The sequence below is a fragment of the Cynocephalus volans genome, chromosome 14, assembly GCF_027409185.1.
Source record: "Cynocephalus volans isolate mCynVol1 chromosome 14, mCynVol1.pri, whole genome shotgun sequence".
Classification (NCBI taxonomy): domain Eukaryota; kingdom Metazoa; phylum Chordata; class Mammalia; order Dermoptera; family Cynocephalidae; genus Cynocephalus; species Cynocephalus volans.
Genome location: NC_084473.1, coordinates 87,585,956 through 87,613,245, shown reverse-complemented (window position 1 = coordinate 87,613,245; position 27,290 = coordinate 87,585,956). Strand labels below are relative to the sequence as shown.

Here is a 27,290-nt window from a genome sequence, read left to right as displayed (position 1 = left end):
ATCAAACTGATCCAACATGCTGTTGCCCAGACATGATGATTGTCGCACTCAATGTACGTCTCTCCAGACTTTTCTCCATGCTGATAATCTAAAGAGATACACCTGATTTTCACCAAATGAGGTCCACTTATAGATTCTATTTTTTATAGTTTGTAATTTCCATTTAACAATATATATCAAATGCTTATATGCAACAATAAACAAACATGCATTATTATTTTTAATAGCACCATAATAGACTGTAAAATAAATGGTCTACAAGTTATGTAATCAGTCTCTTATTATTGGTCATTTAGGTGTTTCCTTTTTTTTTTTTTTGGCTATTATAAACTGGTTAGTGCTATTGCCTCCTTTGTGGGTGGCAGCACGTGAGGCACCACTTTTTGCTTCAGAAGCTGTCACAGCCACTACTACTTGGATGGACAACTTCAGAGGAGCTGTGTTGTTTCCCAGCAACTCACAGTTGGATCAAGGTGGATTCTACAATGATGCACAGGTTGCTTTCTCAGGTGTAATCTGGGTGGAACTCCAGGGTTAATGATGCTCTGTGCAGAGGCTAAGAAACACCAGTTACCCTTAATTTTCTCAGCAGTGTTTCATGCATCCAGTAAAAATCTTGAGCCGCAGTCACATTTAAATCTGTGACAGGGCCAGCAGTCAGAGTCCGTATACAACCTGCCATCTCCCTGCCTTCCTGTGGATTTTCCTTGAACACCTTACTCCTTTTTGTTGCTGCAAGTTTTTATCAGAAGATAAATGTGTTAGTAGTACCAAAAGTTTAAGAAAATTATATGGGAAACAAGCGTAAAATGGACCAAATTCTGTTTGTTAACGTTTTCCCCTTGTCGATTGGTAGGAAATAAAATGGAAACAAAAAAAGCATCTTTGCAGTTATTCTGGTGGGTGCTGGAGACCCCCAGTCTCCCTCAGGAATAACCAGTGCCCACGACATTAGGTGTGAGGACTGCCAGTCCTCCCCAGAGGAGTCTGCACATTTCCTGGTCATTTATCAGCATCACTCCACTCTGGGAGCTGGGGAAGAGGGAAGGAAAGCCACAGATGGGAGCTCCCCGTATCGCACCATCCTAGTGAGGTCACAGCGGTCCGACCAGTCCTCTGCCAGAAGCTGGACCGACTAGCTGAGCATTCATCCAATGCAGTAGAGAGTAGAAAGTCAGACTCAGTGAGAAAGAAAAATGATAGTGATCTACGTTGTTTGTAGAAGATATGAGAATATACAGAGACTTTCTTCAATAAACAAGATTTGATTATAGTGTCACTCTGTTGGCATTCAAACGGCCCCCCAAATACTATAGTACAGCAATGGCAACACAAGCAGTTTGAGGTTAGAGGGAGAAGCCCTGCTTTGGGAGTGTTGGCTCCTCACTGGATAAAAAGTGGGCCAGTGCATAGACGTACAGATTCAATACAATCCCTGTCAAAATCTAAGGTTTTTTTTTTGCAGAAATTGAGAAACTAATCCTAAAATTCATATGGAAATGCGAGATACCCAGAATAGCCAATACAGTCTTGATGAAGAAGAGCAAAGTAGCAGGACTCACACTTGTGATTTGAAAAATTATTACAAAGCTTCAGTAATCAAGACAGTGTGGTATTTGCGTAAGGATAGACATGAGGGCACTTCACAACTTCATGGAAAGATGCATGTTATCTTTCAATTGTATTTTTCCATGAACTTTTTTTTTTGGCAGCTGGCAGGTGTTAGGATCCAAACCCTAGATCTTGGTGTTATCAGCACTGTGGTCTAACCAATTGAGCTAACCAGCCAGCCCCCCTAAACCTTTTGAAGTACCCTTATGTAAGGGTGGTGCAATAGAATGAAGAGTCTAGAAATAAATCTTCACATTTACAGTCAATTAATATTTAACTAGGGTGCCAAGACAATTCAATGGCAGAAAGAATAACCTATTCAACAAATGGTAGTGGGACAACTGGTTATCCACGTGCAGTGGGTCACAGACATAAATGTAAGAGCTAGAACTATAAAACTCTCTGAAGAAAACCTGGGTATATTTGTGACCTGGTTTAAGCAATGATTTATTAGATTTGACACCAAATCACAACCAGCCAAAGAAAAAAATAGATAAGTTGGGCTTCATCAAAATTAAAAAACATTTGTGCATCAAAGTACACTATGAACAAAGTGAAGATTAATCCTCAGAATGGGAGAAAATATTTGTAAGTCATATATATCATAAAGATGTAGTATCCAGAATATAAAAAGAGCTGTTATAGCTCAACAATACATAAAAAGACAACCAATTAAAAAATGGGCAAAAATCTGAATAGACATTTCTCCAAAGAAGATATACAGAGGCTAATAAGCACATGGAGATGTTCAGCGTCATCGTCATTAGGAAGATACAAATCAAAGTCACACTGAAGTACCCTCTGCGCCCCCTAGGATGACTGTCATGCACGAGACAGACAATAGCAAGTGTTGGTGAGGGTGTGGGGAAATTAGAACCATCATACACTGCTGGTGAGGATGTAAAATGGTGTCACCAATTTGGAAAGCAGTTTGGCAGTTCCTCAAAAGATTTTTTTCTTTCTTTCTTTTTAATTGAGATGTATTGATTATACATATTTGTGGGGTACAGAGTTGAATGTCAACACATGTATACAATGTGTGATGATCAAATCAGGGTAATTAGCATATTGATCATTACAAAACTTAATCATTTCTTTGTGATGAGGACATTTGATCTCTCTTCTAGCTGTTTGATAACACACTGTATTGTTAATTATAGATGCCTAGTGTGACTGTACACCATAGAATTTACTTTTCTGTCTAGCTGTTATGTGTCCATTAACCAACCTCTCACTATCCCCTGTCCCCCTCCCCCTTTCCCACCTCTGGTGACCACAGTTCTGCTCACTACTTCTGAAAGCTCAACTAAGCTCAACTAAGTTCTTTCTTTCCATTCCCCCTTCCCCCCACTCGCTTCCTTCCTTCCTCAAAAGTTTGAAGTTATCATATGACCCAGCAATTTTTCTCCTAGGTATGAAACATAAGAGAATCGAAACCGTATGTCCACACAAAAACTTGTACACAAATGTTCATAGCATAATTATTAATAATAGCCAATAAGTGGAAACAACCCAAATATCCATGAATTGATGAATGGATAAGCAAAATATGACATATCCCTACAATGGAATATTATTCAGCCATAAAAAGAAATAAATACTGATACATGCTACAGCATAGAAGAACCTTGAAAACATGGTGCTCAGTGAAATAAGCCAGACAGAAAGAGCACATATGTTATTCCAGCTATGTGAAATGTCCAGAATAGGCAAATCCATAGGGATAGAAAGTGGATTAATGGTTGCCAGGGGCTGGAGGGTGTCGAGCATGGGGAGTGACTGCTAAAAGTACAGGTTTCTTTCTGGGGTGATGCAGTGTTTTGGAATCAGATAGTGGTGATGGCTGCACAACTTTGTGAACATACTAAAACCCATTGAACTGCAAATTTTAAAGGGGTGAATTTTATAGTATGTGAATTGTATATTAATTTTAAAAAAGTGTGTCGGTGTGCGGTTTGCACACTCAGGCTCTGGTATTGGTTTAATGATGTCAGTCCTCCCGCCTCCCTCTCGTGCTGAGCCTCAGGTTGATAGTGACAGGAAACCTGCTCTTACCTCGCATGAGTCGAACCTTTCTCAGAATCCTTCGGGAGGCACTCCCCAGCCCTTACTCTGCTCTCTGTCACACGGGGGAGGTTCCAGGATGCGGAAAACTGTGCGCTTCCCTGGGTGTGCCCGTGGGAGCCTCCTGACTTCACGTCTAGTGGTGCCATGTCCTCCTCTTTGTTAACCCCACCTCTCTTTCCATCCTGCCTCGCCCCCACCACAGGTTTGGTTCCATGAGTCCTGACGGACAATACCATTCACCTATTAAGAACAAGAGTGTAAGATTCAATGCGATGCTGGCTGCGCTGACCCCTTCAAGATTAGCTGTGACTTTCCAAGCTATGGGCACCATGAAGGTAGCTGACTCTGTTGTTAATTTACCTCGCTGTTTATTCTCTACATGATCCAGCTATGGGTCTCAATTTCAAGGAGCTGAGCTTCTCAAGCCATGATTGGTGTAATGTGGCCGGGGTTAGATGCTAGGGAGTACCTGTTGGCCATACACAGGGAGCACTTCTGCACCCTTCTTAAGACAGAATCCCATCCATCTGCATCCTAGATGTGTGCGCCAATCACGGTGGGTGGAACATGGGCACTGTGGCAACAAGCCACAAAAGGGAGAACAAACCCATCTGCTGGAAAAGCAGCTAAGAGCTGACTCGTGGGCGAGGGTTGGCATGTCTTGGCTGAGTTTATCAGGGAGTGTTGATCCTCACAGTTTGGGCCCTGACATTCACCATCACAGGTTGGGGTCCATGAGGCCAGACATCCAGAAGCCATCTTTGGGTTCTCCCTCCTCCCCCCACCCTGCCAATATACAGGTCTGGAAAAGGCAGCTGAGAGAGCAAAAGTCTGAAAGGGCCTCCTTCCCGCCCCAGGGCTCCACACTGTTTTGCTCTCTGCGTCCTCTTGTCTCTTTGCATGAGAAAAAAGCCTGCTTTAAGCTCCACTGAGCTTGGTGAAGCTGGAAGAAAAATTAAGACTCCCCAGGAATATCGATTTGTGGCTTGAGTCCAACTTTTCCATCAAGAAGGAATAAATTTAATTCACCTGACTCCAGGCCTGACATCAGCCTGCAGTTGTCGGAACAGTACAAAAAACTTGCTTGCTACACTTCCCAGGCAGCCTGCCCTGACCTGAGCTTCCCCACAAGCTTTCCTGTGAGTGGGGACAGCTGTGACACCGTCAGCATATGTGCTTATACAGAGCCCGTGACCCACAGGCCCCAGTTCCTGCGCTTGTTCTTGGGTGGCTCTTTCAGTGGGGCAAGGTGGGTGTGCAGTTGGTTCTGAAGTCTCATGTCAGGGGTGGCTCTGCTAGTCCCTCAGCTGGACCTCTGACAAGTGAGGCCCCAGAGAGCCTTGTGATGAAAGTGCTGGCACAGATAGCAGCAAAGCACCGGGAAACTTGTTCTTCAAGTCTGTAATGGAAACCGTGTCAGCCGTCTTCACAACCTCAGAAAGAGGCAAAAGGACAGAAGCCAGATGAGCCTAGAATTGCTTGGAAGGGAAGAGGGATAAAAATCTGATCCAGAGTTATCTGAAGCTGTAATAGCAGGCTCTGCACGATATCCCCTCTAAGCACCCTCTGAGGGGAGGGTGGGTACTTTTAAACCACACGTGTTGGCTATGGTTATGAAGGCTGCCGGGAACCCTGTGCTCTCACCAGCTTGGGGTCGGTGACAGTGTGTGAAGGACTCCACACCACCAGCAGCCCTGTCAGTTCACTGAGGTCCCTGGTAGAGTTGTGTGGGGCCAGGTGTGGGGTCTGGCAGACGGGGTGGAGAAGGGGCCTTCTAAGAGAGACTTGGTTTAAATATCATAGATCTGGAACAGTGTGGGGGTGGTGGCTTGGGGAGAGGAGACAGTGAGTGAGTCTTCAAAGGTGCCCATTCTCCATTCAAGTGAACATTGTCAAAGGGCCAGCCCCCACTGACCTCTGAGGGTCTTGGGGGCCCCCTTTGGATCAGTTCCTTATTGGGCATCTGAGATGCATGCTGTGTTCTTGGCTATGTAGAGGCATGCTCATGATCGTGGGTTCTGACGTCACAGAACCCTGGGCCCAGACATGACCAGTGGTGGCAAGTCAGTAGCCCTCTCTAAGCCTCAGCTTGCTCGTCTGTAAAATGGCTCTTATGATTATGGTGAGGCATGAGTGAAGGGATGTGTATACAGTGCTGCCACATGGCGAATGCTCCGTCTCTCAGAGCTATTACTGATGAGATGGCCGCGGCTGCTGCGGCTGTTACTGGGAAGACAGGAGCTGGCTGTAGGAAAGGAATGAATGGGCTTTCCAGGAAATGAATGCCCGGAATCCTGGCCCCCTGGTAACAAGGTGATCTGAAATGTTTTACAGAGGTGCACAGTGTCCCTTGGATTTCTGGGTATCTGAAGTAAACCATGGTAATCTGGAATTGGCACCAGCCCTGTCCATCTGGACCATTCCAGGCGATGGGATTGCCAGGCGATGAGAGGCTCCACACAGAGCCTGGCAAGGCTCACCCTGGCATGGTCCGGGCACGGCTGACGTTGGCCCTACTGGACAGTGCCCCGGGCCGCTGTGATCTCATCGTGAGTGTCTCTGGTGAGGATGATGTCACCAGTCCTCTTGGCAGCTCCTCCTCTCCTACAGCTCAAACACATGATATATGTTTTCCCCGCTGAAACCTGAGATGTCTCTGTTCATTCTGCTCTTGCTGATGAGTGGAAAAGCGGATCCCTTTCTCTTACGTGCATTCCTTATGTGTTAGAAAACTGTCACCGCAGCTCCCCATGGTGACATTCACTCAAGGCTGAGCATGCCCCGTCCTTTTAAACTTTGCCCTGATGTCTTATTTTTCGTGGTTATCTTTCGTTTCTATGGCGTTCCTCAGTACTTTCAGATTTTCTCTGAAAGCCTTGTCATGACATCCATCCTCTAATTTATGTCAAAAATGCCACACCAAATGAAGTGATTAGCAAGAATACAAGGAAAGAAAACTAAGAGGTTTGGCAGGGGTGGGAGGTGGGGGCTTGAGGGAACCCTGCAGTCTGAGTGGGGAGGCTGGGCGGCCTTTTCAGGAGGAGGAAGGAAGCAGGGATGGCACCGTGAGTTTGGGGGACGGAGGTGAGGAGTGAGAAATGTAAATGAGGTCTAGCCCATCCTTTTGGGTTATTTTTGCATAGAAGTAAATAGCATAAGAGCAGCTGGTTCCCACTCTCAAAAGTCTCCCTGATCTTTTAAATTAGGTGTTACACAGTGCAGGCTCTGGGGTGGGGCTGGAGATTCTGCATTTCCAGCAAGTTCCCAGGTGGTGTTGCTGGTGGGGGACACACTTTGAGAAGCCCTGCACAAAATGAATGGATATGGATGTAAATTCTCAGCACCCCTCCCAGCCACTCTGCCACCCTCTGTGGCCTTCCAGGGCCCCCATAATCAAGGCCCACATTCTGTCTGGTCTCCAGGGCCCTGTGTGAGTCTCCCTCACTCTTTCTCTGCTGGCCTTCTTTCTGCCAGCCTCATTTCCATCCCTCTCTTATACCAGGCTCTTCTGTGCCAGGAGCGGGGGGCTCACGTGGGCTGCTGTGCTGCCTAGCTGCCCACCTTCACCTTTTTGCATGGTTAATTACCATGCACATTTCAGAATTTGGACAAGGGTCCCTTCAGAAAGGCCACAGCCTGCATGAGGCCCCTCTGTCATCTGTCCCCAAGGAACTGTGCTCCCTCCTTGTGGCATTAACTGTGTGACAACAATAGTGTGTAACAGGTAGTTTCTGTCTCCCCTGCTGGCCTCAAAGCTCCTCGCAATAGGACCCTGCAGCCTCTGTCACTGCTGCGTGTTCAGCTGCCACACAGTGCCAGTGCAGAGTGGGGGCCACACAGCAAGCAGGAGTTGAGGGAGCAGTTGAGGAATGGATGGGAATTCCCACCTGAAGCCCCTGTGCAGTTCTTAGCAGAGATACGTGCTCAGCATGTGTTAGTTCTTGGCCCCCCGACAGACCCCCTCGGCTGGTTTCCACACTGACTGGGAAGAAGGTCATTGCTACCTCTTCCTTCTAGCTCTCCATGGCCCCCGGTCCAGATCCATCAGTCTTCCTTCCTTTCTCTTGTTCATTCTGTCCCACGCTCTGCTCCTTGTTGTATGTGAGCAGGCTCTGTGCTCGGCCCGTTTTATGGTCAGGAGTGTGGCCCTAGTGGTCAGGGAGCTTGCCTGGAGGCACAGCTTGCCTCGCATGGTACTCGGTGACACTCAGGGGCTGCGCTGCAGGGACTGCATGTTGACTACAGGCCAGGGCTCCTGGACGTGTTAAGGTGATGCCCGCCCACCCCTCAGGCTGCTGGAAAGCAGTGTTTCTGGGGAGAAAGCTACCAATTCTCTCTTTGAGTGAAACCATTAGCTGGCCCTTGTCTGTCTCACCAGCTTCTGGCCACTTTGCCATGTGCTGAGTTAAGTCACCATGGTGAGGTACTCAGGTCCCCTGGAGGGGTTGGATGGTCAGCCCGGAGACCTGGGGGGCGGAGGGATGAGTCTTTGGGCCTCCCTGGCCACAGGGACAGCCCTGCAGAGGACATATGCTGGTGTAGTTGAATCCCTGTGCTGGCAGGGTGGGGCCTCTGCTCCCAAATCTGGGCAGGGCAGAGGCCGTGAGGTTATGGCCCCCCAGGCACAAGCTGCTGTTGCTGCTGTTGATGTGACGTTGCAGTGCAGTGAAGAGACACCTGGGGCTCAATTTCAATCTCTCTGAGCTTTAGTTTCCTCATTGCTAAGAATGAAGCAACAAACAAACAAAGAAACCATCTCATGGAAAGATTATGAAAATTTGGTGAGGGGTGTGTGTGCACATTCAGCTTGGTTTTGTCACCACCACCACTACTATTACTAATAAACAGCACTTATTGAGCCCTTACTATAAGCCATTCCTATAAGTGCTTTACTCATGTTAACTCATTTCTCCTCATAACACTTGAGAGGGTTCCATTGGTGTACCCATGTTACAGATGGGAAAACTGAGGCATGAGGAGGTAAAGGAATTTGCCCAAGGTGGGCACTGAGTATAATTCACTGGTTGACTATGATGGTTCTTGTAGGGAGTAGAGGCCCATGTTTGGAAGGATGATTGCAGCATGTTGCATAGATAAGATTGAAATGCAAATATTATTGAGAGATACAGCAGAATTAAGTAGGAACAGGGGCAGCCAAATTCAGCACGTGAGCACTCAGACGCTGGAGATGTATGAGCTACCGCATTAGCTGAGTTACCGCTTCAGGTTATGGACAGTCAGTCGTGAGCTGGCCAGTGAGTGCTGGGGTTAGGGAGAAGCTCCCTGCAAGGCAGCGGTCCGGACTGCGTCTGGTGGGAGCCAGGCTCCTCCTCATTGCCTCATCCCTGTGCTCAGAGCCGAGCCAAGCAAAGAGAAGATGCCCAGTATCAAGATGCCGGTTGAGCTGAGTGGGCTTGGCATGCATGGAAATGGTTGAAATGTGTGCCTGCTCTGGATGCCAGAGGGAGGCCATTGAGAGTGTGGACCCTGGAACCAGCCTGCCTGGGTTTGCATCCTGCGTCTGTGTGACCTTGGCGAGTTACTGAGCATCTGCGTGTCTCTAAAACAAGAGCTATGGTGCTGTTGTGAGGCCTGAGTGAGTCCTTCCTTGTAGGAGCTTATCCTGGTGCCTGCCTATACTGAATCATCCACACACACAGGCTGTTGTTATTGCAAGGGATGTGGAAGCTTGCATAATCACGCTCAGGTACACTGATGATTAAAATTACACCTGAGGTCGTGAGGGTGACACACAGGGTTTATGACACGTGCTTATCTCCCAGCGGGGATGGCTGCGTGGAGCTGAGCTGAATTGAGGCAAGTTGGAGGCTGAGACACCCTGTGGCTGAGCAGTGTCGGCCATGGGTGTGACATGGAGCATGGAGTCCATGCCCTCTGGCTGTCCTCATGGTATTTGGTGAAGGACACGTAGTCTTGAGAGAAGAGCAAGGAGATCAAACGCCCATCTTCAAGTCATAAGATGTTGCAGTATGCAAGATGGCGAGCAGCTTTTTCTGTCTCCTGGAGCTGAAGGAGAGCACAGGGAAGAAATTCGTTCAGGGACGCTCTAAATTTGTGATAGACCCACGACCTTTCCTGACAGTGAGTATTGCTGGATGTGAGTAAAGTGTCTGGGGAGGGTGTAGAGTCCACTTTTTTAGGAGACTCTCTCCCCCTGTGATAGGAATTTGAAATGGGATACTGTGTCTTCCAATGACCTTTCCAAGACCTCTGACTGCAAGGGTTCACGAGGATTAGAACAACAAAAAGAGGAGGTTGGGGGTATCTGGGTCTCCTTCAGAGCAAGCAGTGGCTGGTCAGTGCCACACGCAGAGGCTGGCACGGCCATTTGGGCCTGTGTGCACTGGCTGAACACAGAGCGGAGAAGGCTGCATGTTCCTGCTGCTGTCTGGTCTTGCTTGGGGCTGCCCATTCCCCAAGGCTCTGGTATGGTTCCAGAGATGTCCCCGATGTCATTCTCACCCTAGTGTTTGGCTCCTGGTCATCTAACTCTGTGGTGCTATTCCTGTGTGCTTCGGTTGCTGGCTGAGACTAGGGCTGGTCAGCTGGTATCAGAGTGTGACACTCTGCCTGTCCTGATGGCCATGAACAGATGCTGTGACACTTCACCCTGAGTTGAAGATCATTCGACCCCCTCAAGTTGATAATCTCAATTTTGTAGCCACTGCCACAGAACTATCAGGGTTTTGTTCTCTTCTTGATAGGAAGCCAACTACTTTTATTTTCTTCTGGAATCACTTTGTGTTTATTTCTTCTTGTCACTTGGGGTGATCTCCTTTTCATTATTACTAATAGAACATTTAGTGGTCAGGGATTGTATCCTTTTATTCAGTCTCAGTGCAGGGCCTAGTAGAGCACTAAATATCATGGAAGTCTTTTTACTGTTCCTTCTATCTATCCGTCCATATTTCCATCCATCTATTTATCCACCCATCCATCCACCTGTTCATCCACCTGCCCACCCATCCACTTATACACCCACCTGTCCATTTATCTGTCTATCCACCTATCCACCCAACCATTCACCCATCCATCCACCACCCATCCATGTATCACCCACCCATCCATCCATCCAATCATTCATTATCCTACCTATCCCACTACAAAGACTTAGAACATAAGGGTGATTGGTTCATGTGTAATTTAGTAGTTGTTAAATGGGGAGTTATGGAATGTTGTAGAGAAAATAAGTCTCCTACCTGATAAACACATTTCAGAATAACTCTCCAGGCAGGAGTGTGTAAAGAGAGGCCAGAGGCACACACAATCCTCCAGAGCCTGACCATTTCCCAGTAGAAAAGGGCAGGATGAAGAGCCTCTCTGCAAGGTCTTGCACACACGAGGGCTCAGTGAGGGGACTGAATTGAATGGGGTGGTAGGAATGGAAACCCTCTGATAATCAGCATGGTGAGACTTCTGTCTCATTCAGTGTGGTGTAATGGAGGGTTCTTATAATAATGTATTGAAAATGTATGGTACTCACTGTGTGTGTTTTGTTGAAATTGGTTAAGCAGCATCGATGGATGTTTGTTCTGTTGATAGTTGTGTAATGTGGCCAGTCCTTGGTCATCTGTTCTCGCAGAGGGTGGTGTTGGAGAGTTGAAGGTGGCGGCTCATCCTGTACCAGTTTTAGGTTTGTGTTTTTAGATGCATTGTGTATACTTTGAGGAGGCAGGCTCACGCTCCTCATCTTGTTCTGCTCTGGCTGATGTTATTCTTTCTTTAGTGTCCTCACACACATGCAGACCTGGGGATCAGAGGAGCAGGACCTGCTCGGATGTTGCGGAAGTCCTGTGGGATGAGGGCTTTAGCCTGGATGACCCACAGAGGGGCCATCTGCGAAATACATACTGTTTTGTTTCTCAGTGTGGAAACGTCCTAGGTTTGACCGCCAGAGGGTAGCAAATACCAGTAATCACTGGCAGATTATGTTTTCTTTACATTTACTTTCATATGTAAGAAGTGGCTGGGATTTTGCTGTTGTCATCAGTTTGTTTAGCATCTTATCAGCTATGGGTGTCGATTTTTAAAAGCTGGTCAATATAAGGAGAACAGGGATGTATTATAAATAGGATATGGAGTTATTTTGATGGCTCTTGAGGGTATAATTTGATTCATAAATGTCTTAACAAATCTAAGTTTACAGCATTTGGGGTGTGTAAAAATAGTTAAATAATTCATTGTGTTGTTTCTATAACAGTTTGTATCTTTGACAACTGAAATTTAAACATTTTTCTTTTAAAAGATATATCTGCTGTCCTTTTTTTCCCCCAAAGGCCAAAGAGCTAGAGATAAGTAGTACATGACATGTGTATTTGAAATGGGTATTTGAAAGATTTACACTTTTAATTTACTTTAATTCTGTGAACACGTGTTGAATGCCATCCTTGTAGCACTGTGGGTGGTGCTAAGAGGTGACAGGGATGACCTGAAACAGTCGTGTGCCCTCCCAGGACTCACAGTGAATCCAGGTAACTGAAATACTACTACCTTGTGAGAAAGCTGTGAGGGCATGCACTGGCAGGAGGAAGGGCGGTAGAGGGTTATTTAGAGTAATGCATCGTAATAAGGGAGCTGTGAGATTTTTATGGTTGGAAGGGACCTCAGAGAGCAGAGTCCAATGCATGTCTTTCATATAAACATTTCTTTCTTTTTTTTCACACTTTTTTTCTATATGATTATTTATTTAATGTTTAGATAGAAATTATTTTCTCAGCATACAAACAAAGGAAAACATCACAAATTGAATTTACAGTCAACCAGTAAGGAACAAATTTAACACACAAAGATTAACATTCTTAATGCACAAAGAACTCTTGAAAACGAATTAGAAAAATCTTAACAGAAATTAGGTGAAGAACATCAGCAGACAAGTCACACAGCAGAAGAAACACAAGTAGCTAATAAACACATTCTAAGACGTTCATAGAAATGGAAATTAAAACAGAAAAATGACATTTTTCATTTCTCACACTGAAAAAGTATGATATTGTATAATACTGGCACTATGAGAGAAACAATGTCAAAGTCTTCTAGTATAAATATAAATTAGTAAAATTTTTTGAAGAACAGATTGGATTTATAAATAGAAGTCTTTAAAATGTCTGTACCCTTTCAACCAATTATCCTATGTCTTAAGTCTGTAAGCCAATAATCAAAGAAAAAAAATATTTTTTAATGTGGAAGGTAGTTATATAAAGGTAGAAAATTGGGAATGAACTCAACGTCCAACAATATGAGAATGGCTAAATAAATTATGGACTTCTATAAAATGTAATATAATGCAGTTATTAAGATCATAATTTTGAAGAACATTATAGACAGATTTTCAAGATGCAATATTAAGTAATGAAAAACTGCACTAAAAATAAGTAGGTATGTTTAAACTCCAGATGTACCTCCAAAACAATGACTGAACAATTTTTTTTAATATATATTTTTTATTGCTAAAAGGGAAATTTATTTAATGTAAATGCATACATTAATAAAAAAAAGAAAGATCTCAGACCAACAATCACTTTTGCAACTTAGGAGATTAGAAAATGAAGAGCAAACTAAGCCCAGACCTAGCAAAGGGAGTAAATAATTAAGGATTATAGCATTGCTAAAAGAAATAGAAAATGGAAGAAAAAAGATAGAGAAAACCAATGAAACCAAAAGTTGGTACTTTGACGAGATCCACAAAACTGACAAACATTTACCTAGATGGATTAAGAAAAAAGAGAGAAGACTCAAATACCTAAAATCAGAAATGAAAGAGGAAATATTACAACCAAATTTACAGAAATCAAAAGGGTTATAAAAGAATACTATGAGCAATTTTTGGTCAACAAATTAGATCATCTAGATTAAATGAATAAATTCCTAGAAATATGCCACCTACCAAGACTGAATTATGAAAACATAGAAAGTTTAAACAGAACTATATAGTTGGTAAGATGAGTGATTACTGTTTTTCAGTTTCCTGATGCAGGACTCCCTGGAGGATTTCTTACAGAGCTAGTCGTGTGGTGATGAACTCCCACAGTTTTTGTTTGTCTGGAAAATACACTATTTTCCCCTTGTTTCTGAAGGATAGCCTTGCTGGGTACAGTATTTTTGGCTGGCAGTTTTTCTGTTTGTTTTAGTGTATTGAATATATCACATTTTCTCTCTGGCCTGTAGAGTTTCTGTTGAGAAGTCTGCTGTTAGTCTGATAGGGTCTCCCTTATAGGTGGCTTGATGCTTTTCTCTTGCTTCTTTTAAGATTCTCTCTTTGTCTTTGAGCTTTGCCACTTTGACTATAATGTGTCTTAAAGAGGATCTTTTTGGGTTGAATATGTTTGGGGACCTTTTGAGCCTCCTGGATCTGAATGTCTCTGTCTCTCCCTATACCTGGGAAGTTTTTGGTTACTATTTCATTCAATAAGTTTTCCATGTCTTTTCCTTTCTTCTCCCATTCTGGAACACCCATGGTTTAAATGTTTGTGCTTGTAAGGTTGTCTGCCAGCTCTCTTAGATTTTCTTCATTTTAAAAAATTTTTTCCTTTTTTTTTTTTTTTTGTCTCCTGGGTTATTTCAGAAATACCGTCTTCAAGATCAGAAATTCTTTCTTCTGCTTGGTTTAGCCTGCTACTTAAGCTCTCAATTGTGTTTTTTTTTTTTATTTCATTGAGTGAATCCTCCAGTTCCATGAATTCTGCCACATTGTTTTTCAAGGTATTAATCTCCTTGTAAATTTCCTCCTTCACATTCTGGATATTGTTTCTCATTTCATTATGTTGTCTAACCAAGACTTCTCATATCTCTTCAAGTTTCCTTAAGATTGTTACTCAGAATTCCTTTTCAGTCATTTCAAGGGTTTCCTGCTCTGTAGGGTCTGGTATTTGAGAATAACTGTATTCTTTTGGTGCTGTCATGTTTTCTTGGATTTTTGTGTTTCTAGTATCTCTACGTTGATGTCTGGTCATCTGGTAGAGCAGTTGCTTCATAGAAACATTTCTAAATGAGGACTCTGAGGCTCTGGCACCAAGACCTGGGAGTTGGCATCTAGCCCTTCCCAATGGAAGAGTATCCAGATCACATTTGCAGATGGACAGTCCAAGAGCTCATGGTGGGGTAAGGAGTTTTTCTCTGCCATAGGAGAGGAAGGTCCTTGGGCATCCCAACCCATTTGATGTGGCCCAAGGCTGTTAGATGTTTGAGACTGTGAAACCCCAGCCTCGTTGAACCCTAGGTTGTGGCTGTGGCAGCCACGAGGGAGGTGGTGATACTGCCACAAGTGTATACCACTTGCAAGTTCTCTGGGCCTGTGTCCTGCTTGGGAGGGGGCTTGCCTTCCTTGGCTCTAGCTGCCTGCTCACCTAGGACAGGTAGACAGGTTACCCAGAGGGCAGCTGTGGGTAGCTTTGTTGCTTCATGGAAGCCCCATCATCCACCTCTGGGGAGCATAGTCTGTGCTGCCTGGAAGGTCATGTATGGATGACTGACGGCTGGCCTGCTGTCCTTAGGAGCTTTTCCATCTGAAACTTGATATTCCATGTTGCACAGGTGCTTGTGCAGGTCACTGTCCTTTTCTCTCCCTCCACATTTCATTACTCTACCCCTTTGTTCCATCCTTTAATAGATTCCCATAGAAAAAGGCAAGGATAACTCAAGCTGCAGTCAGGTAGTAACTCACTTTCTGTTAAGAGACAATGTTCTGAGCATTTTATACATGATTGCTCATTTAATTGTCACAGCAAAACTGTGAGATGAATGCTGTTATGATGCCCATTTTCCAGATGAGAAAACTGAGATATAGAAAGATGTATCAGTTTGCCCAGAGTTTCCTGGGCCTCAAACTGTGGCTCTCTGGCACTGGGGTCCAGCCCTTACCCAACACAGGGTGGCTTTTGTAGTCCTTAAGCAAGAGGCTCTTTGAGTGCCCTGCATAAACCTTGCCCACAGGCATTCTTGGGCCAATTTGGTACACTGTTGTATTTGCTTTGGTTAACCAAACCAAACCAAAGATTTAAAAAAATTGTTGTTCACATTTAAAAATGTGCAGATTCCACCCAAACTGGGATTTGGCAGATGTCTAATGGTTAGTGGCTGGGCCACAGTCCAGCCTTCTTCCCCACTGTGACCTGGGACCTGATTTATTTTTTAGTGGTACTGCCAGCTTTGCCTGATAGCTGCATGTCACTGTGGCCCTGAGCATGTGTGTGCTGGGAGCAGGAGTGGGAAGGGGAGGCAGGTTGATCCACCCTTTACACTTATGTTCTTTCACGGGCAAAAGGGCCATTTATAATGAACATTTATTGAGTGTGTCCAGTGGAATTTCTTTTTGAGCTCAGTCTAAGGGAATGATTTCAAATACCTCTGCCTGCTGTAATGAAATTTAATAAGCCAAAAAAAGTTCATACTTCCTTAGATAAATTTTAAAAAGTGACCTGGGCCACTTAAGTTTGTTTCCACAAAGCTCTTATAGGCTCTGGGAAGAAAAATGGTGTTAGTTGCATATTTGCGTGTTATAAATTTCTTGATTCATCAACTTTAGACATTCTACATCTCTGCATAACATTCCAGCCCTGTCCCCACTTTCAATTTTTTTCCCTTCACAATTTAAAAATTTTTACATTATTATTTTTGTCTCCCAAGGATTGCCAGGTTACCTATAAACAAACATTCTTAAACCTCCCTTACCTTTCCTAACAACTCTATTTATTGACTCCTTTCTATCAGCTGAACCATTTGCTTTTACAGTGTCAAGGCTGAGGCATCTTGTACATCTTCTTTGGTAACCATCATCTAGCTTTAGATTTTAGATCACATTATTAAGGTCAAGGCTATGAAGTAGTAGAACCGTGTAGTGTATGAGGATCATATTTCTTCTCAGGTCCAATGTCAAAACACCTTTACAATTTGAAGAACAGTATTCTTAGCATAAAGGTAAAATGGAATCACTTTTCTTAAATTCTTAATTTCTTAAATTACTCTATAAATTACTCAAAATCATGTCATGTTTTTGTTTGCTTGATATTTAGATAATTGTATTTTTGTAAAGTTTTTGGATTCTCCTGGAGTTTCCAATTACCTTTTTTTTTCTTGTTGGGAGAAAAAATGTATGCCTCCGTCAGCTGGCAGCAGTGTCTTCCAGCTTCCTGCTTATTTTGTTCATTGTATGGAATCTATTCCATTATTCTCCTTGAAGATCTAGTGGAGTCCACTGATGTCTTATTTTAATTTCGATCAATTGTTTCTAAGCTCGATGTACGGCAGTCACCATCTAGGCGTTTTTCTTTTTGCTAGATTTCTGGGACTAGTTCAATTTTTTCTTAGATCCCCTACAGTCTTTTTGGTTGGTTTTCCCCTGGTTTTCTTGTAGTATTTACTGAAGTAATTTCTTCTGGAAGAGTGTGTGGACGGTAATATCTTGACCCCTTGTATGTCTGAAATGGTTCGTATTTTGCCCTTATGTCTGATTGATAATTTAGCTGAATTTTCTAAGTTAAAAATAATTTCCCCTCAAACTTTAAAGGTGTTGCTTCATTGTCTTCTAGCCTCAAGTCTACTAATAGAGAGTCATGCGTCCCCTGTAGTGCACCTGCCCTTCATCTCTGCGAGCTATTTGTCTTAGCTATGGGGAAATTTCTCAGTGATGGGTCCAAGTCTGGTTTTTCATTTGTCCTTCTTGGCACTTGGTAGCCTCTTTCAGTTTGAAAGCTGGTATCTCTTTTCATTCTAGGAAATTTTCCTCTACTAGTTATTTTGGTAATTCTTCTTTTTTCCCCATTTTCTCTGTTTTCTCAGAACTGTAATTAATTGGCAGTTGGATTTTTTAGCTTGTTTGCCTCTCTTGTTTTCACCCTCATATTTCCCATCAGGAGTTGCTCTATATTCTGGACATTTTTTTGATTCCATATTTTTATTTGTAGAATTATTTTTAATTTTTAAGAGCTCTTCTCTTTCCCTTTGCTCTTCCTTTTTATAGTAGTATGTTATTGTTTTCTAGATGCAATTGCTCTATAGTCTGTCTACAGATATTAACTGGAGATTGTTTTTTAGGGTTCTGTTCCCTGAATTGTCTCTTTCCCCGGGGACAAGTAGGGTTGATTAGGGGGATAGAGAGGGCTGGGGACTAGAGCGACTAGAAACCAGCAATTACTAGTGCTGTGATGGAGTGATGAGCAGGATCAGAGCAAGGGCCACCAAGGTTAGCTTAAGCCATTTGGAGAAGAGTCCCCCAAAGACCTTAGACTGAGTTTTGAAAGACAAGTAGAAATTGGTCGGCAAACAAAGTAGGGGAAGGGCATTCCAGGCAGAGGGGAGACCATGTATGAAAACACAGATGAGTGAACCAGGGTGGTCCAATTGTAGATGAACTGAGGGCTTAATGTGGCCTGAGTTTCCAGGGCCTGCTTGAGAGGTTGTGGTGGGGATGAGCTGACCGAGTAGACAGGTGAGCAAGGGCCATAACAGACAAGCACTCATGAGCCGTGGAGAACCTGTGAAGGCAGGCGCACATGCAGGAGGAGGACACGGCCAGGTCTGCATGTTAGACACTGTCCTGGCAGTCAGCTGGAGGATGGAAGGGATGGCCAGCCATTGGGACTATGCTAATGGTCTAAGTATGACACGACACATGGTGGGCATGGGAGGGGTGGGGAAAGAGTATGAGGCATATGCAGGGGCCAGAGTGGAGAGGAGATGGGGGCTGAATTGGACATGAGGAGTCAAGTATGCCAGCAGGTCTGGCCTCGGGGACTGTGTGACTTGAATTCATCTAGGGAGTTAAGGAGGCGGATGCCTCCTCTGTTCCCATCAGCAGAGATATTTCTTTAAATATACAACTGGCCCTTCTCTATCCTTTGCTCACTCCAGCTGCGGTTGTGGATTGACTTGCCTTATTGGGGAGTTTGAGAGCAAGACCTCGGTTTTTGTAGACCTGTCCTGCCCTGCTCCCCTCTCCCTTCCCCAGGGAGCAGGTGTCGAGGGCTGGCCCTAGGAAAAGCTCCTTCCATGAGGACGCCTCCCTGTTTGGAGCTCCCAGGACTGTGTGGGCAAGTGCATCTAAGGCTGGACCACGGTATTATCAAGACCTTCTGCTAACAGACCCTCAGCCACTTCCTCCAGCCTGGCTTGCATCAGTGAGAAGAGTAACATTTTGGCCTCTATCTGCTGCTCCTTGGTTTATTTCTCAATTTGTACAAAAGCCAGGTGGGGTGCCTCAAAAACCTCAATACGGGGACCATCGACAGAGGGGATGTTGCTCATATTTACAATATATGAGCCCCCCCCCCCACTCCTGTGAGGACATGGCTTTTCTAGATTATTACAGGGTTTGGAGCAAGGGGAGTTCTGCCTGCATCATAGGTAATTCCCTCTGAGTCAGGCTTGACATGAGTTTGCAGAGGCTGTGGCTGGAGCAGGAAGAGGTAGATTGAGGCTTAGGCACTCCCTGCTTCTGTGGAGCCACATTTGTTTGCTGCTCAGCAGACTCGGTGGTAAGGAGGTCTTGTCTTGGGTCTGACCTCTAAGTCCTGTCCTCGGGAATGTCAACTTTAAGAGAACAGGATCTGTGCCCTTTTGGTCACCATTGTCCCCTCTGGATTTAAGAACAAGGCCTAGTACTTGGTACTCAGTGGGTGAATGGATGGATGGATGAATGGATGTAGAGATGAAGAGAAGGCTTCTCTGGTGGAGAATAAATCAGTCCAAATCACAGCTCTGCGGACACTGGATGTGGGTTATTCGGTGACATTTTAAACGTGCCCTGGAATCCTGAAATGAATTTTTTTTTTAAAAAAAAAGCAAACATTTTTCATTTCTTATGCATATACCCAGACCTTTATCTCATAACTTTGGGACTTGCATGTGCCAGGGTGTTTTCAGTCCAGGCAGGCATATAAATGGGCAGAGAAGATTTGTTTGTATTTCCTGCAGTGCTCACTTGCTCCCTGGCTCGCCTTGCGGATTGCTCCTGGGTGAGCCCCCTGGGTCTGACGGCACTGTTGGCACCGTCGGTGTTACTGGAGTGCTATTCTGGGTAGATGACGCACAGGTCTGGGGATGGTCTACCATTCTCTAAAGACAGCTGTGTAATAGGATTAAAGCTTCGGAGAGCAGCTTTGGCCCACATTACGGAGGAGTTGGGTTAAGGGGAATTCTATCTGGGTGAGAGAAATTGATCTCACACTCCAGCAATACAGACTGGCTGCCGTTTCTCAAACAGCCACACCTTGTCACCTCTGGACTCTGCCTGCTAGTGACTTTCCCCATCCCTTCCTCTCTTATTCACTGATTCTAAGTGTAGGTGTCGTTTCCCTGGAACCTGCCCTCATGGCCGCACTCCCCACACAACGCTCTCCTAGTGCCCGGCTTATTCCTGCTGCAGGGTTGACTGTCTACCTCTGCTCCACCAGGCACGTGGGAGGCCCTCAGTAGATACCTATGAGCTGAACTCAGCCCTGTGCCTAGCCCACCACGAGCATCTTTGATCTAACGAGGTCCAGAGGGAAGGCGCTGCCATGTACTGACAATCTCCACTGGGCTGGCAATGGACACTGTGGGTGTGTGTCCTTGTTCAGTGCACACAGTGGTGCCACAGGACTCCTGCTTTACAGCTGAGGAGACAGAGGCTCCCAGGACGAGGCAGCTTGGCAGGGGCAACACCTTGTGTGGGGAGGGCAGTGCTGTGCCCAACCCGTCCCTGAGTGACTGGCGGGTTCCCACAAAACTCCTCTTGTCAAAGACACTTTGTTTTGAGGCTGCACTGGAGAAGAAGTGCTGGACATGTTGGGACCTCAAAATGCAGCATCTTAGATTTCTGGAAACTTCCATGCTTCTTGCTTGGGTAACTGTACTTTCTCTGATCTTTGGGCCAACCTGGCCCATGAGACATTCTGAGAATTTGGTCCTGTTCATCTTCAGGGTCATGTGGGCAATCGAGACCCAAACTTGTCTTTTGTTTCCAGGGATATCCCAAGTCAGGTAGTCAGGGTGATTGGCATTAGCTTCGGAGTGACCCTGTTGGGTCGTGTGTTCTTTATTAACTTTCATCTAGCAAGAATGTTGGAGTGAAATGACTTTTAAAAAATATTTGCATATCTCATTTCTTTGTCTAATTAGTGTTGTGAGAATGATGTCCCAGTTTTCATGCCTGAATAAATAGCTCATGGCATAAGACGCTAAGGGCTGGCTCTCTGCAGCCCTCGCCCTTTCCTGTGTTTGCCGTCTTGCCCAAGCTTTGTTTTAATTTATGCTTCTGACTTTTCTTTGAAAAACACTGATCTTGTCAGCCAAATGATACCTTTTATTGCCATGAAATACCTCTTCAATTTAGAGGACACCCTTGTCAGTGTTGCAGCATAATTCTGAGCATCAAATCACTAGAGGTACTTAATACAAAAAGTATACTCCATTTTCAAAGTAAGTGGAATTTAAAAAAGGAGTGGGAGGTAGATTTAGTTTAAGTATGGTCTTTCCTCTGACATGACCCCACCTTTGCATATGACCTTACAAATCCTCAGGATTATTTACTACAGTTGGACTAAAGGCATAAAAGCATTGTAAGTCTTGGAGAATAAAATATAGATATAAGTCCCCTAATGGGTTTTCAGTCCTACTGGAAAAGTGGAGTTTAGATCTGAGATGATTCTGCACCAGTATCTGTGCCCTGAGAGTGCACAAGAGCTTGTGACCAGTCAAGGCTGACTCGGCCACGATGCTGAAGTTAGAACTCAGCCTGACCTGACGTGATCTGTAGGGCAGGTGTTAAGAGGACAGGCTCCCCTCAAGAAGTGCCGTTTTCAGAGCACTGGAGAGGATCATTCCACTCAGTGCCTTGAGTACTGTTCATTTCTGGGCTTCATTTTTAAAAAGAGACCCAGACAAATGGAGCCAGTCTGGAGATGATACCCAGCATGGTGAAGGGATTTGACAGCATGCCATCTAGGAACTGCTGGGACCTCTGGGGGTATTTATCTGGGAAAGAGAAGATCTTAGGGAGGAGGAACATGATAGCAATTTTCCAGTAGACTGGGGCAGGTGGAGGCAGCTGAGTAGGTGGTTTGGACCAGATAATGAGGGACTTTGTTGCTTTGCTAAAGACTGCATTTTATTCTGTTGGCAATGGGGAGCTGCTGGTGGTTTCTAAGGAGGGAAGTAATGAGATCTCCTTGTGGTTCAGGGAACACCTTAGTTAGACATGGAGAGCACAGAGGAGGAGCAGGTCTAGGGAGGGAGGTGTGAGTTTGGGGAGTTGTCAGGCAGAGGGGTGGAGGTCTGGGAGGTATTGGCTACAGCTTGGGGAGTAGGTGATCTAGTGCGGGAAGAGGGAGCTGTGAAGTACTCTGGGCAAAACCTGCATTTAAAGGAAAAGCCGAAGTGGAGGATGGGGAATGTAAGAGATGAGTAGAAGTGGGAGGAAAACCAGAAGATCAGAGCTGCACAGAAGCCAAGAGGAGAGAATTTCGAGAACGAGTGTGTGCTCAATAATCCTACAGTGATCATCCCCATTTGCTGAATGATGCTCCTTGGTTGAATGTCAGACTAAGTGCTCTACGTACATCATTTCCTTCAGTTCTTACAGGAGTTCCACAAGGGAGGCACTGATATTGATATTCTGCAGATAAGGGACTGAGGATGAGAGTGTTGGGCATCTTGGGAGACAGTGGAGGACAGAATGTGGGCTTTGGGGTGAGACAGGCAGGTTTGAGCTTCACCTCTGCTAATCAGCTGTGTGATCTTGTGCAAACTACTTAACCTTTCCAAGCCCCAGGTTCGTCTCCTCTAAACTAAATACGATGGCTCTATCTCCTGAGGAGGTTGATGGGAACCTGTGAGCTATTGTAAACTGTAAGTGAAGCCCTCATGCTGGGCCTGACACTCAGGAGTCCTCCATGGACGTTAATGTGGTCTTGGTTATTTCTCAACATCCCCTAGCTGGTAAGAGGCAGACTGAAATTTGAACTCAGGTCTGTGCCCATGCCTTCAACCAAGGGACGTTCCATGGGACAGGACTCTGAATGCTTGTTGGGTTGAGGAATGGTGTTTTAAAGGTAGTGACCTGAGCATGTGTGAGCCCAGAGGGGAAAGGAGGTAGACAGGGAGAGATTAGTGCTGCCAGTGAGAGGGATGTTGACCCAAAGGAAGGTCACAGGGAGACACAGGACATGACATTAAACACAGGTGGGAGGTTGATCTGGAAACCAAAGCAGGTATTTCCTCCTCTGAGACAGGAGGAACAGGAAGTGTGAAGAGAGGAGGAGATACAGAGGAATTTTCAAGCGGGGGCAAGAAAGGTGAGGGCATCCCAACATATGATTTCTATTCTCTCAGGAATGCAGAGGTCAGGTCAAGGTCTGAGGAGAGGGAGCTGAGGTGGGGGTGGAAACTTAGGAAGAAGAGGCTCGGTCCCCACAGGCACTGAAGACGAGAGGGTGGGGAGGAGAGAGGCAAGAAGAGGACTCACGGGACCGTTGAACACCTGGACTGGCATGGTGTGCCTTGGTCTAACTTGTATTTGTGGTAGCACCAGGCCATGTGAAGAGGTGGTTTGTACCTGGGGACAGTGGTAGGGAAACGGGATGGTTGGGTTGGCCCAGATTTGGGAATTCACCAATTGGGTTGCAGAAGGACAGAGTCAGTGAGGTAACAGTGAGGTGACAGCTGCGGGAAGGCGTGAATTAAGGGAACCCAGGAGATGAGTGTGGGAGGAGGGGAGCCTGTGGTCAGAGGGAAAATTCCCCCTTCACTGTTGTTGGATATCTAGGGTACGATTAGGAATTTCCAATGTATAACATATGAGTATATGATCCCCCTTTGGATCTCAAGTCCCAGCAAATACGAGGCCTCTTGTATGGAAAACTTTATGGTAAGAATGGCTGTCATACCTCATAAGCTGGATTTTACCTTAACTGTGACCACCAGCACAATCTATCAAAGCTGGGCCCTCAAAATCTCTGATCTCATGATCCTGTGGTAGGGGATACCATGCCCTTCCCCATTTCCATGTCATTCTGTCCTGGATGTTGAAGGGGTGTAAGCGAAAGATTTACAAGGATGAGATCTCTCTTGAGGGGCCGTCCAAAATACTTTCCCTCCTCTTTCTCACCTATTTATGCTAGTTTCTATTCATTAAATAAGGTGCCAGGAGATCAGAAGATCTTGATGACTCAAGGATGGAGCCCTCAAACAGGCTTGCCTGGTTCTACGGATGGCCTGGACCACCGTATGCAGCGGGGTCCAGAATCTGCCTCCCACCTGGGTGGAGGGAGACCGACCCCTCTATGGATGTGGCTCACAATCTGATGTCTTTGAAGCTAAGTAGGACTTTGGCTGAGACCTCTGGGGCTGAGCAGGTTCCCTGTACACCTCTTCACCTGCCCGTGTCAGGTAGTTGCTGAGTTAAAATGGCTAAGGTAGTATTTTTCAAGTTTCTCCACTCTGAAGTTACTCCTTTCCCCCGCTTTTCATATGAGCAGCCCACACTTAACATGTGGGGAGTTATGCTCCACCTTGGGTGCTTTCGGTGGTATATCTAAAAACTTATCACAAACCCAGGGTCATGTAGGTTTTCTCCTATGTTTTCTTCTAATTGTTTTACGGTTTTGATTTTTACATTTAGGTTCGTGACCTGTTTTTAGTTAGTTTTGTTTAAGGTGTAAGGTATGTGTCTAGGTTCTTTTTTCTTTTTCTTTTTTTGCATTTAGATGCCCAACTCTTCAATGCCATTCGTTGGAAAGACTATCCTGTTTTAGTCTAATTGCTTTTGTGCCTTTGTCAAAACTCAGTCGACTACATCTGTGTGGAGCTATGTCTGGGTTCTCTCTTCTGTTGCATTGACCTACATGTATATTCTGTCTCTAATGTGCTGTCTTGATTGTTGTAATCTTGAAATAAGACAGTGTGAGTCCTTCAGGTTTATTCTTCTTCAGTGTTGTTTTGGCTATTCCAGATCTTTTGCATTTTCATATAAATTTTAGAATCAGCTTGTCAATATGCATAAAACAACTTGGTGGGAACTTGATTGGGATTGTGTTAGGATCCAAAGAATTGACCTCTTAACAACATTAAGCCTACTAATACACGAATACAGGATATTTATTTATTTATATCTTCTTTGATGTTCACTTTCTAAATCTTTTTTTCTCTCCCTTTTGGATAATTTATATTAATCTATCTTCAAGCTCACTGACTTTTATCCTTTGTCATCTCTATTCTGCTATTAAGCCTGTCCAGGGAACTTTTATTTTCAGATATGGCATTTTTCCACTCTAAAATTTTTGCTTGTTTCTTGTTTTTATTTTCCATCTCTCTGCTGAGACTCCCAATCTTTTCACTAATGACAGCATGTTTTCCTTGACCTCATGGAGTATGGTGACAGTGTGTTCTTGAAAGTCCTTATCTGACAGTTCCAACATCTAGATTACCTTAGGGTAGACACTTACTGTCTTCCCTTGGGAATAGGTCACATTTTCCTGGTTCTTTGTAAATGAGTAACTTTTAATTATGACCCGGACATTGTGATTGTTATGTTTTGTAGACTCTGAGTTATGTTACATTCTTCTGAACAAAGTTGAAGATTTGCTTTAGCAGCAATTGTCCCAGACTCAGGCCTGACCTCGAGCTTTGCCTTATCTTCTGTGGGTTCAAGTCTCGGTTCAATTCTTTAAGCCTTTGCTGTACTGCTTTGAGTCTGTCCCGCAAGTGCTGGTTTGGTGGTCAGCCTGAGACTCACCCCAGAGTGCATGTGCAGAATGAGGGGGTCCTCTTTGTCTACTCTCCTGGGGTTTCTCCTCAGTCTCTGGTGACTGGGTTGCCTTTGCTTTTTTTCCTGGTTCCTCCAGGCAGAAAGACAACAGGTTTTCTCTCAGAGCTTAGCCACCCATCCTGCACTGTGGCCTGTCTTTTTAGGACAAAACACAAGGAAAAAACAAACAAACAAACAAACAAAAACAAAGAAAAAACCAAACCAGGAAATTCATCCTTTGTCAGTCACTACTTAATATTTGACTCCCCTCTACAATCTGTCTGCTGGTTTCTATTCCAGATTCTTCTGTAGTCATTTTATTATTTTTTTCTATATTTTTCCCAGAGTTTATAGTTTTTATCTGTGGGAGGGTCGGTCTGTAGGGGCCCACACTGCTGTACCAGAGGCTGACTTCTGCCTGTTTTTTTCACCGAATACTATTTCTTGGAGATCTTTCTAAAAATGAGTATGTAGGCAGCATCATCAACTTTTTTAGTAGTGAATAGCAGGCCACTATAACCAGACCCCTCCTGGTACACATTTATATTGTTTCCATAGTTTTGCTTTTAGAGATAGGCTGCATCAAATGTCCATGTACCCGATATAATGCTTTGAGGCTTTGCTGGGTTTAAGATAGATATCTTATTTAGATAGATATCCCTCACAGGGGAGGTTTTTCTTGGAGTCCTGAAAAATATTTATTTTCTTGAGAGCAGCAGTGTGTGGTTTCTGCCTCCCTCTGTGGTTGAGTGAAGGTCTGGACCATGTTTCTGGGCATGTCCAGTACAGGAAGGTGTGGAGGAGAGGAGAGAGAATGAGGGGTGCTGAATATTTGGAAGTCCTAGCAATTGCTCCAGAGCACTCAGTTGAGAGGACTTAGGCAAGCCTGGTGCACAAGAACAGTGACAGCCCCAGTGTCCCCCACAGAGCTGGGTGATTTTACTTAATTGCCTGTTTCCAAATTGGTTATTTATTCACAAAGAATAAAAGATGTCTTTGCACAAAAATATCGCACATTAAAGGAAGGGTTAAAGGCCAAGATGAACCTTTCAGAAGCATCTCTGAGTGTCCGCTCCTTGTTCACACACCTTCAGCATCTCTGAATTGTCCCCAGGATCAAGTTCCCAATGTTTAGTATTGTACTCAAGACCCTCAATATTCGAATCCCAAATATCCTCAGGTATTCAGACACCTTCGAGCTATGTGACCTTAGTGAAGACAGCATACTTTTTGAATCTACATCTCCTCACTCATAAAATGGAAAATAGTAATGCTTCCTGCTCAGAGGTGTTGATAGGCTTACATGAAGTGATGTTTCTGCAGCACTGGGCACAATAGTTGACATGCAGAAAGTGCTGATTGGATGCCACCCATGGGTGTACTATTGCCCAAATGTCCTGCCTGACTTAGATCCTAATCTGAACCCTGTATTTCAGGTGCATTAAATTGTCAGTGTCTACACAGAGATAACACAACACTTACAGCTTTATTGTTGGTGGCCATTGACCATAGCAGTGTGGTGTCCACACTGATGTTAGAAACATGTTGGATTAAAGTTTGAAGACATCCAGGCATTCTTCCGAGATTTGGGCATATTGTTTTGATTTTTTCCATCTTTGTTTTATTTTACTTTTTTATAAAAATTTTTTTTTGAATTTTAAATTTATTTATTATTGTTATTTTTTGTAGATTCTAAGATGTTTTGGAGCAGTTGGGGGGGAGGGGAAGAGGCGAGAAGGAAGAGGGATAGGGTGAGAGGACGAGGAAGGAGAGGGGCATGGTCAAGGCCCGTGGCACCCCCCTCACTCTGGCAGGGGAGCCTGGGGTGCTTCCAGTGGCAGCCGGGTGGTTGTTGCTGGGCTGGATGTGGATGTTG

The 27,290-nt window shown here is 44.7% G+C and overlaps 1 protein-coding gene across 1 annotated transcript in view; it reads left to right on the top strand.

Moving 5' to 3' along the window:
- ACOXL (acyl-CoA oxidase like) overlaps positions 1-27,290 on the top strand; it is a 181,509-nt gene that overhangs the window by 29,055 nt on the left and 125,164 nt on the right. Inside the window, 2 exon segments of the mRNA XM_063077815.1 lie at positions 3,881-4,013; positions 6,105-6,240. Coding sequence (XP_062933885.1) covers positions 3,881-4,013; positions 6,105-6,240 — 269 coding nt within the window.